At 37.8% G+C, this 18,688-nt stretch overlaps 1 protein-coding gene across 15 annotated transcripts in view; it reads right to left on the bottom strand.

Moving 5' to 3' along the window:
* GRM7 (glutamate metabotropic receptor 7) overlaps window positions 1–18,688 on the bottom strand; it is an 890,997-nt gene that overhangs the window by 275,741 nt on the left and 596,568 nt on the right. For all 15 annotated transcript variants that reach the window (XR_013527454.1, XR_013527455.1, XR_013527457.1 and 12 more), the window contains one exon: window positions 14,221–14,360. Coding sequence is in view for 8 of the 15 variants with exons in the window: in XM_003734881.6 (XP_003734929.1) it covers window positions 14,221–14,360 (140 nt within the window). In the remaining 7 variants the exon portion in view is untranslated. The remainder of the gene's footprint in view (window positions 1–14,220; window positions 14,361–18,688) is intronic.

The following is an 18,688-nucleotide window of genomic DNA, read 5'->3' as shown; positions in this document are numbered from 1 at the left end:
CAGCAAGTATTTATTGTACCAGCCACTGTCCTAGTCACTTTTCATTGTCATTAACTCTCACAACAATCTTGTGGGTTAGGTCCCAATATGAGTCCCATTTTGCAGATAGGGGGAATGAGGCATGGAGAAGGGAAACAAGTTAAGGCGTAGAACCAATAGGTGGCAAAACATGGGATTTAAACCCCAACAGCCTGCCTCCACAGCCCATGTTTTATAACATCCTCCATATCACCCCTTCTGATGTGTCAGCCCACACCTGTGAATACTGATCTACTAACTCCTCTCCAGTTTTCAGAAAGTAGAATTTAGCCAAAGAAAGCAGATTTGATTCAAGAAATTTTCACAGAAGAATCAATAGCATTTTCTGTTTAAAAATAATCCTATCACCTCCATAGTAGCTCCAGATGTTTTTTTAAAAACAAATTTAAATATAGAGCAGAGACCAGTGAAAGAAGGCATTTCAACAGAAGTACCTAAATCTTGAATACAACATCATAGAAATGCTCACAATACTGGATATGCCTAATAAGATCTTGACAGTGAAATCTGCAAGGCATCCAGAAAATCTTCAATAGTTGTGTGGTAATGTCAGGTAATGAGTATAAAGCAAATCAGTTAGTCTTCTGCTCAAGCCTCCTTTCATTATAGACAATCACCTCAAGTGGTGATGACACTCATTTGTGTAACAATAACAGTGATGAGAAAGTAAAGAGCTATGAGTTCCACCCATTCTTCCCAGACTCCTGCCATTGTAATCTGCCATCCTTGATTGAATCCTGTAAACTGGCACTTACAGCCAAGGTGATCTACACAGTTAATGGAAAAAAATTAACTTTCAGAAAATATGCACATGAATCATGTAACTGACTATTTACCAACGTCAATGTTAGCTTCTTATTGAAGCATAAACGATTTCAGGGCAATTTCCAAAAGCCACTTACCTTTCCAATGCATATCCATCAATGTGTTAAAGCTCGCTTTCAGAGTGTGATTTCAAATGGCAGGCATCAAATTCCCTGCTAAGATAAAGGTGCTAGTATCCTATTCAGTCATTGTGAAGGCTCCCTTACAGTATTACCACACAATAAATCAGGAACACATTTGTTATTGATGAGAAACGTAGACTTCTTTGTATTTTCCCACCACATCCTTTCTATCTTCCTTGTTCTGAGCTTGTTACTTCTTTCTCATTGTCAGCCTCAGGAAGACTTTCAAGCAGAGCAATTGAAAATAGCCCTTACAACTGAATAGTTGTGTGTTTGTTGAGAAGTTTGTAAGGAATGCACACCTATTGGCCAGAGAGCTGTGTTTAAATATGAGGCTATCTTCAACACACAAGACCAAGTCAACACTTTGTATTTAACAATTTACAAAATCATTCTTTTATATATGACTGGTTATTGGTTCTACCTCTGCCTGCTTTCCCTCAGGCATGTAATTGCCTATACATCTTTGAAGGAGCAGCTCTTATTTCACTTACCCTGTAAAATCTTCCCAGATTCCCTATTGGTCCCTATTCACGTACCCAGAGTACTGTAAATATGACTCCATGGCACGCAAAAGTGTAAGTGAACCCATTTTCCAAGGAGGACACATATTACCTTTTGGGCTTCACAATGAGTCAAATGTAAGAGTTTAAGGATGACACCACTTTTATGCTTAGCAAAGGGAAGTTAGTTAGCTGTACAGCTGTGCAAAGATCAGCTGGAACTTGTTTCCAGGAGTGGGAGACTCATTTACGTATGTGTACAACTGAGGGATCAAGGGGTACTTTGCTCATTTCAGATTTTCTTTTGGTGGGGGGGTTACTACTCTCAACTGTAGATTTTTTTTTTTTGAGAAACTATTTGTACACATGATGCTGCATAAAATGGCAGAAAGAAAGGGGGACTGATCAAAGCATCCCTAAGAATAGTAGGGCCTACCTAAGAGGACAGGGTATAGGGTAGGGGACTCTAGCTATGGTAATCAGAAAAATGATCTCTTTCCGACTAAAGCCCCCACTGAGGACATGAACAGAGAAATGCTATGACAATACCAGTTATGGAATTGTCTTGCTTAAGCAACAACCGTATATTGGGATGACATACAGCTCAGTGGCTGTGCTATTTTGGGTCTGAAAGTTATAGTAGAAAAGGAAGATAAATTTGACTTTTTATTCTGGCCATAAGTGATGACACCAAAATATCCCTCACTAGGTATCACAGAACTCTATTGAAACTGACCCTGCACAAAGCTGATACCATAGATTAAAAGATTCTAACTTGGTCTATATCCTCAGAACAAATTTCCTGCAATCACTCAGCTACATAGGATCAAGGAAACAAAAACTGTCTACACTAATAGGATTTTACTATTATAAGAAATTCTTACCCAGGAAGATAAAGTTACAAATAATTTTATGGTTTGTTGTTGGAACTTCCTGAAAATCCATTTATTTGAATCATCAGTCAGGAAAATAAGTTAGCAGAGGGAAAACAGTCCCTTTGGAGAAATACTGATCACTCAACTGGGCCAACCCCTAATCAAAGAACAGTTTACTCAAAATGACTTGTTTCGAAATCCCCTTTGCTGTGTTCACCAGTGTAAAACCATAACATCACATGCTTTCACAGTTCTGATCAAGCTTCCCTCATTGAAGGAAGTGTCTTAATTCAAACCCCCAAATCTTAACAAATATCTGCACTTGACTTCTTCCTCTTTCTGAGCTATTACAAAACTATGTAAAGTGGTTTTCTCTTACTCTCTCTATCTTTTTTTAGAAGCAGGGTCTTCCTCTGTTATGTGGGCTGGAGTGCAGCAGTGAAGTCATAGCTCACTGCTTTCTTGAACTTCTGGGCTCAAAGGATCCTTCTGCCTCAGCCTCCTGAGCAGCTAGGACTATAGGCACGTGCCATCGCAATCATCTATATTTTTATTTAAAAAATTTTTTGTATAGATGGGGTCTTGCTTTGTAATCCAGGCTGGTCTCAAACTCATGGCCTCAAGTGATCCTGCTGCCTTAGCCTCCCAAAGTGCTAGGAGTACAGGTGTGGGCCACTACCCTGGGCCTAGTGTTTTCACTTATTGCAGTAAGCAATAAATGTGACCTTGTTTTATCAATAAGATATTTTGGTAGCTTTCTCAGGAACTCAGCAATCAACAGTCCAAATCCCAAGCTATTAACTACTGTGTGCTACTGCTACATTGCCTTTCACAGCCAGAGAATGTGAGAGTTGGTATATACCTAGAAGTGGAACTGCTAATCATATGCTCACTTCATGTTTACCCATTTGAGATACATTTTTGAGGAAATGCTCTGCATTTATGATTTGTCCTTGAAAGAGATCTAATGCAACAAAAGCAAAATATGGATGAATCTGGGGACTAAAATAGGAATAAAATATCTTAACTGGGGGCAACAGGATAGGAAAACATTAGCATGACCAAGTTATCCTAGTTTAAATGGAAGCTGTAAATGAGTTAACATAAGGTGAGATCAGAGAGATGAGAGAGTATTGTTACTGTCTTCCTCATTTTGACCAAGTTTCTGGAAGTGGTGACTTTGTGGCATCATCTCTCACTACCCAGTGGGGAGTTCCACTCAGTGTCAGTAGATGGGGCCATGCCATCTGCAGGGAGCCTGAAAAATAGCTAGAGTCAACTGTCTTCTCTCTTCAAGCTCATCTAATTCTCCTATGATGCTGGCATCACTTACTCTTCCTATTAATCTTCAATCTTGCCCTGCTACTCAAGGGGCATTCTATATGTTTATCATGAAAGTTAGGGTTCTTTCCAAGCTTCCCAGAAATGTGAGTGAGAAATTTATCAAACAGACTAGTTCAATTACATATCAAAAGCATTTAAGTATAAAAGCTTCATAACATTCCTATTTACACAATTATGTTAACTCTCTTGTTTTATGTTTCTATACAGGAATACCTGAGACTAATTTATAAAGAAAAAAGATTTGGCTCATGATTCTGATATATGAATAAATGAAGACTGGGAATCTGGCAAGAGCCTCAGGCCGCTTTCACTCATGGCAGAAAGTAAAGAGAAGCCAGTGTGTGCAGAGATAATAGCGAGAGAGGAAGCAAGAGAGAGGGAGAGGGGAAGAAGGTGCTAGGCTTTTTAACATCCAGTTCTTTTAGGAACTAATAGAGTAAAAACGTGCTCAGCTCTGAGGAGGGCCTGAATCTATTCACGAGGGGTTTGTACCTGTGACTCAAACACCTCCTTTAGGTCCCCTGCCCAACACCACCACACTAGGAATTAAATTGCAACACGAGGTTTGGAGGGGACAAACATTCAGAATACAGCACTCTCCATTTAAGAATGGGAATTTAATATGGATGTTATAGATCTCCCAGAAAAACAAAGTTATTTAATACAATAAAGAACTATAGTAGGCAAAATAATCCGTTCTTCTCAACTCCCCACAAAGATGTCTATGTTCTAAGTTTTGGAACCTGGAAATATGTTACATTATATGGCAAAAGGGACTTTGCAGTTGGAATATGGTCACATACCTTAAAGTAGAAAGATTATCTTGAATTATCTGGGTGACCCAGTACAATCATATGGGCCTTACAAAGTGGAAGAGGAAGACAGAAGAATCAAGGAAAGAAATGCATTGACAGAAAAAGAGGCAGAAGAGACTGGATGCTCAGAGAAACTTGACCTGCCATTGCCAGCTTTGAGGATAGAGGAAAGGGGTCACAGGTCAAGGTGTCAGGGTAGCCTCCAGAAGCTAGGGTCCATCCACCACTGCCAGCAAAGAAACAGGGACCTCAGTCCCATAACCAAAGAGGATTAAAGGCTTCCAACAACCCAAATGAGTAGAAATAGATTCTCCCTAAGAAAGAGAAACAAAGAAAGAAGCATAGCCCAGGTGCCACCTTGATATTAGTCCTGTGAGACCTATCTTGGACTTATAGCCTACAGAATTATAATAAACTTGTACTGTTTTAAATCACTAAATTGGCAGTAATTTTTTTATAGTAGCAATAGAAAACGAATACAGGAAACATAACCACAAATCTCATATGCATTCTTGTATCAGGGAAGGTATCACTATTCATTTTCAAAGTGTTCTTATGAGGTACATATTTAGCTTAACTTGTCTTTATTTTATTTTACTTTTTTTTAAATATAAAAGGGAACTGTGGTTCAGGAATGTGAAATGATTTCCTCAAGCAACAAGCAGCAAAGACAGGACTCAAACGAGAGCCTTTTCACGTTGCCCCACTTTATGAAAAAACTTACGAAAGTTTTTTCCCAGTTGAAGGGAAGCACTTTAAATCTACTTCCTACATTTTTATTTGAGCATAACCAGATCATTCTAGAAGTTTTTTTGCATTCCAAACAAAAAAGGCAGATCATACATTAACTGACTTTCTTTCCTTTCATAATTTTGGGTTGGTGATAATGAGTGAGTCCATGTATAGGAGTCCAGCTCTCCAAACTCATTCATCTTGTTATATTTCTTTTTTCATAAATATTTTGTCTGAGCCAAAAATACAGATAGAAATGGCATTCAACAGTTTACAAATAATCTGGAGTTTATTAATAAACATGAAGGGATTTGCTTGAATGTCTAGAATGCAAACAAGTATTTATGGGTGTTTGGGCTCTCTAACGTACACATTTGTGGAACCATATTGATAATTATAAATATTATTAATCTTCCAGACAGTCATAGAAATAACACAGTTATACACCATTGATTCCTAGGAGAGATGCTGACAAAAGAAGGAAAATATGTTTCTTTCATTTTCAACGTTTCTGAATATATACAAATACATGTTTCCAAACAAAAGTATTTTTTTTAATAAGGCAGTCTTCTCTTTCAGACTGCTAACCCTTTTAAGAAAGAATTATTGCATATCATGGAGTGTTTTTTGGATATTAATAGTATTGATATATTATTGTTGATTTTTAGAAACCAATTTCCAGAGACTATCAATAAAAATTAAGCATATGTTCAAACTAATTTCTGAATTAGTGGAAATAACTTAGAATCTACTTAAAGTCTAGACTAGGTAAATGAAATAAAATGCTAGTTGGAGTTAGGCGGATTATGTAAGAGAGTGGAGTGGTAGGAGGTGGGGGGTCTGTGGTAACATAGAGAGCACACACCTTGTATCAAGTGGAAAGCTGTTCCTTTGATTTAACCAGCTTGTGCTGCCTGGGAAGTAAGGGCACATCACTGCCAGCTCTGATTTTTTTAAAGAGAAGTCAAAAACATATTCATCTGTCATTTCCCGATGTTTAAAATATTGGCAAGTCATTAATTTTTGAACCACACCTGCTGTCTGTAATCAGTTTGGGGTCTCTCATCTCAACTTAATTGACAAATGGGAAGTGGTAGTTAAATTTGATTTATAAATTAACATAGCAGTACTATTTTTGATTTATAAATATCTTTCATAAAATATCACAGATTCAGAGATGCTCACAAAAATAACTCTTGTTACTCTGGTGTCGGGTTAAATGCTTTCTTTCCAGAGAGACCTTCCTTGTCCGGGTTCACAGATATGATCAGTAACAGGCAGGGTGTGATTAGAGACCAAATCCTAAATTCTCTCCTGTTTTGATGCTTCCTGTAATGTAGCATTAAATTGTAGAGAAGCAGGTGGAAAATACAACTAGCTTAAGTGTTCTGATGATTAGTTAACCTTAACTTTAGCAATAAATGGCCAGTGAGTCCAGAACTTGATTCCTCAAGAGCAGCAATTTCACCTCGTGTTCTCAAATAGCCACTGATAGGTTTCTAAATATAAAAAATCAGTTAAAATAAAACAAAAACTAATTATTCTATCTCTTTTCCTCCTTTTCTTCTGATCTACCTTAACATTCAAACACCAAACTAGTCTATCTTTGCACTTGGAACAAGCTTACAGACCACTTAGGGAACTCTTAAGGAACCTATTTGGAAAATCAAGTTCTCAAATGAATCCCTGAATCATGCAGAATTGCTGACTCAGGTAGATGTCTGGTTGAATCCTCTGATCCATTCATCCAATAGGCACTGGAATGCTAAGTTAACAATGACACAGTCCCGGGCTTTAAGTAATTCATGTAATTCAATTGTTTGCCTGTTTATCTCTTTATCCACTTAATATTTAACAAGCTATTTCTATATGCTCAGCATTATGCTGGGGGATACAGAAAAATAATCCAGCTAACTGCTAGTAATTGATGTTTTGAGCAATTATGGATCGTATGTATTAGTCTGTTTTCACACTGCTATAACGAAATACCTGAGACTGGGTCATTTATGAAGAAAAGCGGTTTTATTGGCTCACAGTTCCACATGGCTGGGGAGGACTCAGAAAATTTACAGTCCTGAAGGGAAATCAAGGATCTTCTTCATATGGTGGCAGGAGAGAGAAGTGAAAGCAGGGGAAATGCCAGACACTTATAAAATGCCAGACACTTATCATCAGATCTCATGAGAACTCACTCACTACTATAAGAACAGCATGTGGGAAACCACCTCAGTGATACGATCACCTCCCTTCCTCAACCTGTGGGTATTTCAGGTCTCTCCCTCAATATGTGGGGATTACAATTTGAGATGATATTTGGGTGGGGACACAGGAAACCATATCATCATGTGATAAAATAAGGAAGTGAAATTATTGTTATTTTTGTTGCTGTTGTAGCTAACATATGTTGAACATTTACTGTGTGCCTGGCCCTGTTTTTAGCATGTTACACATATTATTTATTGCATGTAATGCTAACAATAACTCAGTGAAATAGATACTACCATAACCCTGCTTTATAGCTAGTAATGAAGAATCTGAGACTCAGATCCATTTAATCAGTTCAGCTTTAAAGCCTGCTGTCCTAAATACTAACAATAAAACTACAAATTACAAGAAAAGAGCTGCTAATTACAATGGGCAAAAAGGAGGTGGTTCCATAAAAGAAGCCACCAGATTGAAGTGGAAGAAGTACAAGATTTTGACATCTTACATATGTTTCTCTTTGTCAACATTGCCTTGATTATTGCTATTACATACCTCATGTAATACATTGTAAATTAAGAGTACAATAAGATTGTAAAAACATTTTTACTGTTGCAATTATGAAACAATAGAGTGACTGGCAGTTTTATAGACAGGTATAAGTCCATATTGATTTGGAAATATGTAACTGTATTAAATAGTGATTCTGGCAATCAACTGTTTCTCTTATGTCTTCAGTGTCTGCGACAGCCTAAATTTTAGTGAGTATGAAAGATTCAATATGGAACAAACATTACAACATTTTAAATTAATTTTAATTACTTCAGTTTAATAAAATCTAAAAAAAATTCTGCTTAAAAGGGGGTAGCTGATATTTTTTCTTTTCCATCCTGGGCATACTAAAACAAAAACCAATTCTTATTTTTAAATTTTTGGTTACTATAGTGAATAAGATTTTAAATAAAGAGTATCTTACATAACTTGTCTGAATTTATTGATAACTAAACAATCCAGAGAGCATTACAAATGGCTTCTGGTAAGGATTTCCTAGGGCACAAACAATATGACCTAGATCTAGTTTCTCTTTTCAAGTTTTGACTTCTCTTCCCTGAAGCTCCTACATGGTGGCCTCAAAATGGCTCCCTAGGAAGCCCCTGCCTCCAGGAAGAGCATGTTGGTGTCTCAGATTGGCCAGCAGACATCCAGTGGTTCTTGTTGATTAGACAGTTGTAGTATGGGGGCCCATCCCCATCACTATGACCAGTGATTGGCTTAGACTGAATTAGTTGACTTCCCTGGACTTGGGTAACACCCATGGCAAACCACATGGCTAAAAAGAGAAACTTGGGTGCTCATCTCAGAAGGAGGAAGAGTGACTAATGGCTGCAAATAATTTCCATCATTTAAAAAAAGTACATGTTCATTATACATGATTGTTTATATTAACAACAAAATAACTGTGTGCTAGGTACTGTGTTTGCAGGTATCCAAGCAATGACTAAAACATGGATCCTACCTTAAAGGAGCTTTCAGTCTCTAGGTGTGAAGCGTAAGCTCAACAGAGAAAAAAAAAATCACTGAAAAGGTTAACAAGCCCCATATACCTCAGAAGATCACAAAGTTGGTCTATCCTAAGCAATGGCGGAAAACTGAGGTTTGCAGGACTTCAGTTATCCAGAAAAGAGGAATTAATATTCATTTAGTCTTCTATTTAAGAAAATATGCAGTTCACTGCAGGAAGCTGCAATTAAGACTAGTTCCTTTCTAAAAATGCTTTAATTAACATTTTGGTATTTTAGAGAATTCTAGTTATTTGGAAAGTGAATATTTTTACCACACCTGAGCTTCCTGAACTTCTGAACTTCAGCTAAATAAGATGACAAAGTCGCCATCAGTTTCTATCACACAAAGTACAGTTTACTTACATAAATTTAGAATTTTTTAGTCATTCACATTCCATTTCTTGCCTTTTTCAGAAATATCCCCCACCCTAATTTTTACATATTATTGCATTATTTATTCTAAAGCATTTTTTTTACTTCATCTCAGGAACTACCATTTAAGCTTCAAAAGATCCAGTTCAAATATAACTCTGTGGTGGATGTATCTAAACCAGTGCCTGCATGTAGCCCTAAAATGCAATATATCTACTATAGAGCCCTTATCCTAAACTGCGAACTTGGAGTGCAGGATCTGCCCCTATTTATTCTAATATTTTCACAAGCCATCATCTCTCCTGACACACTGCAGATAAGCAATCATGTTTGTTGCATGATGCTTCTTCTTTCTCCCAGGAAGAGTATTTCATAAAATCTCTAGATAGTTGAGTAGAAACCTAAGTAATTAAATTTGGGTTATTTCTGTAGATGTTATAATTAGAAGAGCGAATGGTTTTGTTGGTTATGATTTCCTTCCACAGAAGGATATTCTTGGTCAGCAGAAATATCCTAGTAGCCAACCATTCAGTCATCTCTTGGGCCATGGAGGAGACATTGTAGTGAGGGTACATGAGGCGTTCTACATCAGACAGCACACTGCTAAGCACCCGAATTCCAGAAATTGCATGTGGAACAGCAGAGCAGTCTGATCTACAGAGCTGGAATTTTAAGAACATAAAACTGATTTCTTGGCTCAGAAATTCATTTGCAATTACTGATCACAAGAAAGCTACTCTGGAAAATTTCATTTGCTTAAGAAGATGTAACTGAGAACATGAAAAGTACCCATGAATCTTTGTGAGGAGACATACACTCTTTACTTGAAATAATTTTTTTTTGTTCTGTTGACTACAAGAAAGCAAATCTACAGAACTATTTGCCCAAATTTACAAATTATAAACACCATTTACAGTACCTTTAACAAATAACACAGCAAAAGGAACATCAAGGGCAGGATGATGTTGGAGAGGAATGAACCATTGGATAGAACAATTGAGCTGTGGCTCTAGGTCCTGGGAGAGAGGGTTAGGGTACCCTCTGGGTACTCTACTCAACTTTTATTTTCTTTTTTATCCCCCTGCATACAATTCAAATTAAATTTCACAATAAAAGGTTTCAACAGGGTGACATCCTACCAAGCCCAGTTATCTCAGCAGCCACACTAGTTGAATTAAACCTATCCTCTTATCCCTCTAAAACTGACCCCTTCATGGCTGTCATTCACTCCTTTAGGTCCTATGCAATACCAAGTACAAACTACTACATCTACCTGAGGGTGCTCATTTTTCCTAACACATCAATCTCAGCATGACAAAGTAGAATGAAGAATGCTCCGACTTAGTTTTAAGCCAAAAATAAGCCCCTGACTTAGCTATCATGAACACAAACAAAAATTGAAAAAATCACAAGTATATGTTAACCCAACTCTCTGGGAAAATTAAACAGAATATTTTAAACAGGGAGCTTTTTTTTTTCTTTTTTGAGAGACAGACTTAGAGGGGCTGGAGTACAGTGGTGTGATCTCGGCTCACTGCAACCTCCGCCTTCTGGGTTCAAGTGACTCTCCTGCCTCAGTCTCCCAAGTAGCTAGGATTGCAGGCACCTGCCACCACACTCAGTTAATTTTTTATATTTTTAGTAGAGATGCAGTTTTACTATGTTGGCCAGGCTGGTCTTGAACTCTTGATCTTGTGATCTGTCTGACTTAGCCTTCCAGACTGCTGGGATTACAGGTGTGAGCCATCATGCCAGGCGGGAATTATGTCATTTTCTATGAGGTTTTCAAGGCCTTGGGTTCTGTACTCTTTTCTTATCTCTCTTTCTAATGGATTTAAAGGCCATTTAACTGTTTACATTGTTTTATAACTCAAAATACCCATTTCACTTTGGCTATAGTATAGTTAAGAAGTCTCACTTATATAAGAATCCCAATTGAAATCCTTGATTTTCTCCCTTCCACTCCAGCAGCCTCCCTCATTTCCTGTGTTGCCATCATCCACACAGTGCCTCATGGCACATATGCATCCCATTCATATGGCTTCATCTTCACTATCAACATGTCTCTAAACCAGAGGTTCTCAAAGTGCCATCAATATTGCCCAAGGACTTCTGACAAAAGCAAATACTGAGGCTTCCTGCACCTCTATTTCTTCTAAATCAGCTTCTTTGAAAGTAGGGCTCAGTAATATGTGCTGTTACAAGCCCTCCAGAGGGCTCTGATGCACACTGCAGTTTGACAACCACCTCACTTAGCCACCCTATTCTAGCTAGACACCTGCAACAGACTCATAATTGGTCTTTCTGCTGCTACTTTTACCCCTCCATTACCTTCCCAGCAAATGCAGTAATTTTATTCCCAAATTTGATGCAGCTACTCCCTCTCTTCCTTGCTTAGTATTTCTTAGTGGCCTTTAAATGCACTCAGAATAAATTTTTAAAAATGTATCATGACATACAAAGTGCTGCATGAATATGATTCTTAACTATTGCTCTAACATCTCCTCTTACCCTTCCTCTCATCTCCCTTGCTGATTAATCCATTGCCACAACAGCCATCTGACCTGTTGGTCATTCTACTTTTCACATTGCTGGCTTCCCTTGTAGAAGGTCCTTCCTTTCCTACCTCCATTATCCTCTCTACCACCTTCTTAATTATCACACTTCAGAATTTCGTATCTGTTTACTGAGTACCATGTAGCTCTATCCAAGATGCTGAATTGTGCAAGAATAGGGACCACATTTGTGTCATCTCCATTATGTACCTACGCATTGACTCTCACAATTATTATAACATGATAGGTATATAAAAACAAAACAACAAAACCTTGTCGAATGGCTAATCCAATGCAATCCTTATAAAGGATAAAATACAAACCAAACTGATAAAAAACAAAATCAATCCCAGTACTTTAGGAAGCTGAGGCAGGGGGATCACAAGGTCAAGAGATTGAGACCCTCCTGGCCAACATGCTGAAACCCCGTATCTACTAAAAATACAAAAATTATCTGGACGTGGTGGTGCACACCTGTAATCCCAGCTACCTGGGAGGCTGAGGTAGGAGAATCGCTTGAACCCAGGAGGCAGAGGTTGCAGTGAGCTGGAATTGTGCCACTGCACTCTAGCCTGGAGACAAAGCAAGACTCTGTCTCAAAATAATAAAAATAAAATAAATTAAGTTAGCGTTAATGTTGGTTCTTAAAAATAGTGTGCTTAAGAACTCCCACGTAAGATCCGATCTGAAGTTGGTGAAAGCTACTTGGAAACTTTTATGGATATTGGACAAGTTATATGTGCCAGAAATTTAACAGTAGTGCAGGGTTTATGCTGGAAAAGATTAATGAACCTATTTAATCCAATTGATCTTACAGTAAGCCCTGAACACTTCACCTATGTACCGTAGTCTTTAACTCTCTACCTTTAGTTTTGGCTGACTTATCTTATAGGACAGGGCAGCACCCAATAGAAACACACTTTTGGTGTCATCCAGGTTATACTGCTTTGATTCTGCTTTTTATTACTAACCCTTGAGTTTACCTTTTAGGTTTCTGTTTTGTTTTTATTTTCTCTTTTTACATGCAAGTTTAGCATGCCTTAGATTAAGAATAATCTTAACTTCTTTTTTGATCTTGGCCATTTGAATTTATATAAGTCATGGATGGTACCTGTTGATTCCAACCATTCCTGAATGCCAGAGCATAATTCTTTTGACCCAATTTTAGTGCCAGTTCACATGTATGGTGCACCTCACAATGGGGAGAACTTGATAGGTGCAAGCAGATCTATGCTAAGGCTATGTGCAGATGACGTAATTGGCCTGTAGTGGCTTCACCCCTCCCTATATGAACAACTGTTTCTTCTTAGAAACCCCAACATAACCTTCCACTTTCCAAGAAGTGGATTTGCTTTCTACACCCAAGAAACCTTGTTCTCAATAATTCCAAAAGTGTCTCCTAAGATATAGGACACCTATAATAAAGGATAATGACATAATTTATTGCTTTACAAAAGACATTAAAGAAATTGTCTAGGACAGAGACTGTGATGGTTAATCTTATGTTCTACTTGACTGGACCATGGACTGCCCTGAGAGTTCGTCAAATATTCTGGGTGTGTCTGTGAAGTTTCTGGATTAGATGAACATTTGAATCAGCAGGTGAGTAAAGCAAATTACCCTCCTCAGTATGAGTCTTACCCAATTATTTCAAGGCCTGAATAGAACAAAAAGGCTAAGAGAGAAATTTCTGATTGTTTTGAAGCTGGGATACTGGATGATGGATTTGATATAATCTTGTAAAAGGAAGTGGCTGCTTATGTAAGGTCACATTTTACAGAAAGTGGGAGAGGTTACAGAAATGCCTACCACTGCAATTACTTAGATTATCTAATTATAAATATCACATAAAGTGATACACTAAAATGTCTGAAAAAATAATAAATATCACTACCACCAAATAAAGAAGGAAAAGGAAGGAGGAAACAGTAGGGAGGCAGAATAAATAAAAAGTATAATCAAGAGAAGGATCTTGTGAAATTGTTAGGTGGTAACCATTTCACCTAATCCATTTGCTAAGTAATCCTAGTCTCAGATGAAATGAGATAATTCGCACAGGTGATGACTATAATGCACAAAATTCAATACACATTTTCCATCATCATCATCACCATCACTATTATTGGACATCAGTTTCTGCTGATGCCCACAGCAAATTGCATGCTCTCTTGTATATACATATAAACATTAACAGGAAACATTTGTTTAACTGATCAAGTTAAAAGTCTGTTCATTCGTCTCAACAAGGGAAGAAAGGAAGCAAGCAGAACTCACGTTGAGCTGAAGTTCGTCTGTCCACTGCCCGATCAGACGGTAACCAGGGTTGCTGGTGTTTGTGGTCTGGTACTGAAAGATGTCATAACGCCCAGGTGCATCCCCGTTCTTGTTAAACATCACTGGAGTGCCAGCACTACCTAAGGAAGACAGAAAAAATGAAAGATTCTAAAGTTAAACAATATTCCTTATATATTTTGTACTATGAGTGACAGGCTGGAGACTTGCTGAGGAGAAAGGTAGTTAGTAGATATCCCCTTTAATAGAGTCCCCCAAATGGCCCCTGGAATTCACAGGCAAGTTATCACTATGTTCTGTGGATTTTAATTATAGAAGGTGGAAGACTACTTTCCCTTTTGAATAGTTTTACTGTTTCTCAATATTTTTAAAAATTTTATGCTAATCTTTTCCCCTCCTGACAAATAAAAACCATATGCATTATTTTTAAGAGACAGCCTTAAGTTTTATTATGGTGCTGCTGCTGATAATTCTAACTATTATTTTAGTTTCTGTCTACCACTAAATAGTGGTCAGTAAAGAACAATTTCAAATATAACAAAGTAATATTAAGAGAAATGCAATTTAGAAAACAAGAAGTAAAAAAGAAAAAATATATTTAAATGTACTTTTCTACTCATTGCATTTAAAATATCTTTTCTGGCTATTTCTAATTTACTTTATATGATAAACAGGGTAAAATGTTTAGCAGTGCATTTGGCAGGTGTTCAAATAAATATTGGTTTCTTTCTCAGTCTCTCATTTGGATCTTCTTAAAATGTCTATCTTACAACCAATTATTTTGGCAGAATTGGACTTTGGAGTTAAGTTTAAAGAGCCAATGTATTTATTGAGAGAGAGAGAGAGAGAGAGAGAGAGAGAGAGAGAGAGAGAGAGGGAGAGTGAGTGTGTGTGTGTGTGTGTGTGTGTGTACATATATATCTGCCCATCCTCAATATATAGTGTATATGGTTGGATGAGTAAAGAACCCTTAACCACATACAACAACTGGAGAACTATACACAAGTAATGCAAGACATGAGTTTTGGTTAGTTTCAGCAACAGTCACAAAAGAATCACAAAACATCAGCAACTGAGTGCTATTTCTTTCATGATCCTCTGGAACTGGGAAAAAAACACCACTGGCCACATGATATATGACTGCTCTCTGTCTATAGCCTAATAGTGGACCAATATTCCTACCAGAAAACAATGCTCTATTTCCTGCCATTTACAAATTGAAAAGGTCCTTTGGCCACACACAGATTCAGCCATTGACTCAAACTAGTGGGACCAAAACAATGTTGCTCTGAGATGATCAGGTCCACTCCCACAGTGAGCCTTAAAAAAAAGAAAAATTTTTAGTGACAGAGAAATTGAAATTACATATGAGTTAGAAGAGGGCAACTTTGGTGCCTTGAAAAATACATCTGTCTGGGTAGCTGAAAGCACTGCTATATCTGGTTTTGAGGTATAAGCAAGTAAAGGAATTATAAAAATAAAAATTATAAAAATCATTACTGTCTATTAAACACGTATTTTAGCAACATTCTTGTGTTGATTGTTTCTGTGGGGACATTCTCAATATCTTGTCTGCTTCCTCAAGGTTTGGTATCTTTGTTGTTGCTGTTTTTACATCTTTTTTATTTTTTAAAAAAAGCTTTTTGGCTTTTAACTTTTTTTAAAAAAATTGTACAGTTCTGGAGTACATGTGCAGATCATGCAGGATTGTTGCATAGGTACATACATGGCAATGTGGTTTGCTGCCTCCATCCCGCCATCACCTACATCTGGCATTTCTCCCCATCTTGTCCCTCCCCAACCTCCCCACCCCCACCGCTGTCCCTCCCTTGGGCTACGCCCAACAGACCCCAGTGTGTGATGCTCCCCTCCCTGTGTCCATGTGTTCTCATTGTTCAACCACCACCGATGAGTGACAATATGCAGTGTTTGATTTTCTGTTCCTGTGTCACTTTGCTGAGAATGATGGTTTCCAGATTCATCTATGTCCCTACAAAGGACACGAACTCATCATTTTTTATGGCTGCATAGTATTCCATGGTGTATATGTGCCACATTTTTCTTGTCCAGTCTATCATTGATGGGCATGTGGGTTGGTTCCAGGTCTTCGCTATTGCAAACAGTGCTGCTATGAACATGTGTGCATGTATCTTTATAATAGAATAATTTATAATCCTTTGGGTATATACCCAGTAGTGGGATTGCTGGGTCAAATGGAATTCCAACAAATATATGAAAAATGCTCATCATCACTGATTATTAGAGAAATGAAAATCAAAACTACATTGAGATTTCACCTCACGCCAGTTAGAATGTCAATCATTAAAAAATCTGGAGACAACACATGCTGGAGAGGATGTGGAGAAATAGGAACACTTTTACACTGTTGGTGGGAGTGTAAACTAGTTCAACCATTGTGGAAGACAGTGTGGTGCTTCTTCAAAGACCTAGAAATTGTTTTTACTATTTTAAGCATACTTTTCCCTGTCTGGTTAAGATGCTGTCATAACTTTCATTGACATGAATATTGCCTTAGTATCCATCTCATCCTGTCTCTGTCTTGTTACCCTTGACCTACATATTTGAAGGCAGTCTTCACCCATCTCCTGCTTTTGTGTTCTACACAAACACGGCACTATAATCTGAATCACTTGAGAGCCTTACTCTGCTCCTGGAAGTCCCAAGAATGGGCTTACTGGGTTTCCACACTTATACTCACACACTCTTCAAGTTAATACATCCAGCTCTGTCACAGGAAACATAACTAGGTAATGCCCTGATATGGTTTGGCTGTGTCCCCACTCAAATTTCATCTTGATTGTAGCTCCCATAATTCCCATGTGTTGTGGGAGGGACCCAGTGGGACATAATTGAACCATGGGGGTGGTTTCTCCATACCGTGCTTGTGATAGTGAGTAAGTCTCAACAGATCTGATGGTTTTAAAGGGGGTTTCCCCTTTTGCTTGGCTATCATTCTCTCTTGCATGACACTATGTAAGATGTGCCTTTTCTTTTCCACCATGATTGGGAGGCTTCCCTAGCCACATGGAATTGTGAGTCCATTAAACCTCTTTTTATTTTTTTAAATAAATTACCCAGTATTGTGCATGCCTTTATCAGCAGTGTGAAAATGGGTTAATGCATGCCCTGAACCCCAATGAGGGCTTTGGCATACCAGCTCCTTCTGCCCTCTCTGCCCCCAATCTGCTTATACCTAACTGGTATCTAATTCTAATTTCTCCAACACTATAAATATTTTTTTTATTTTTCAAACAGCAAGCTGGAGCTCTGGGAGTGAACACTGATCTTCTGTGAGCTACAGTGCTTTGGTCTCACCAATTTGAGTCAATGGCTGAATCTGTGTGTGGTCAAAGCACCATTTCAATTTTTGTTTCTGTCTTTTACCTAGACGCTATCCCCATAGAGCACAAAGACACCTGCTTCATCATAATAGGAATCTCTTAAGCCTGCTGTATTTAAGAATCGACACAAGTCTTTCCAGTATAGGGAGAAAATAATAACAAAAACATCAATAACAACAAAATACTTTTAATATTGGCTTTCTGCTTTCAATAAGCCTTTTGAGTATATAGGAAGAAAAAGTGAAATTGGGATTTCACATGTTATTAGCAAAGAAATGAGAATCCTGTCAGTTTGCACAAAGACATTATTATTCAGATACTCACCTTTTTCTTTCACATTGGATACTAGGATTCATGTTGGGCTTTGCTGTAATTCTACAGCTACTATTCATTAAACAATATGATTTGAGCTTTTCATAGTCTTTGAGAGGAGAGAAGAAGAATATTGGAGGCCTGGGGATCCGGAGGAACTCAAGTGTACCAGCTACCTATTCATCAGAATGGGCCCCATCACCTAATCTTTCTCCCTTTTTGCAATCTTTGTTAGAAGAAATGTTTCTTATCATACCCTTTCCATTCTCATTAAAGTTCAGGTTTAAAAAAAATTAAGGCAGAAGGGCTGAACACTTTATCTAACTGATGACTTGTAATAGCACATTGTGTGGCTCTGACCTTTTTGATGGATTCTCTAATGCAGCTGGCTTATTATTTCCAGTTTTTTAAATCCCCGTATCTCCCTTTTAACAGCATCCATGAACTTCTTAAAAAAGAACAAGAACCATTGTGTTCAATGAACTCTATTTTTAAAAAGTTCAGAGGACATAAAGAATTCACCAAATAGGAAGTGATTCCCCACAGAGATGTCCATAAGGCGTTGGAGCAAAAATGCTGGCAAGCTAGGGCAAAAGTAATAGGGCCACCTGACAAGATAGGTAACAACAGACAGTAAAGGACAAATAACAGAGTGTACTGAAGACTGAAATCTCCCCTACTGGATGAGAGTATCTGAATGACATTTCTTTCCTCCCAGAGAGAGAAGGAATATGGATTCAGATAGCCCAGATAATGAAACAGTCTTTTGCATCAAC

Source organism: Callithrix jacchus, chromosome 15 (assembly GCF_049354715.1).
Source record: "Callithrix jacchus isolate 240 chromosome 15, calJac240_pri, whole genome shotgun sequence".
Lineage (NCBI taxonomy): Eukaryota > Metazoa > Chordata > Mammalia > Primates > Cebidae > Callithrix > Callithrix jacchus.
The sequence above is the reverse complement of the archived record's forward strand: the minus strand, read 5'-3'. Positions and strand labels throughout refer to the sequence as shown.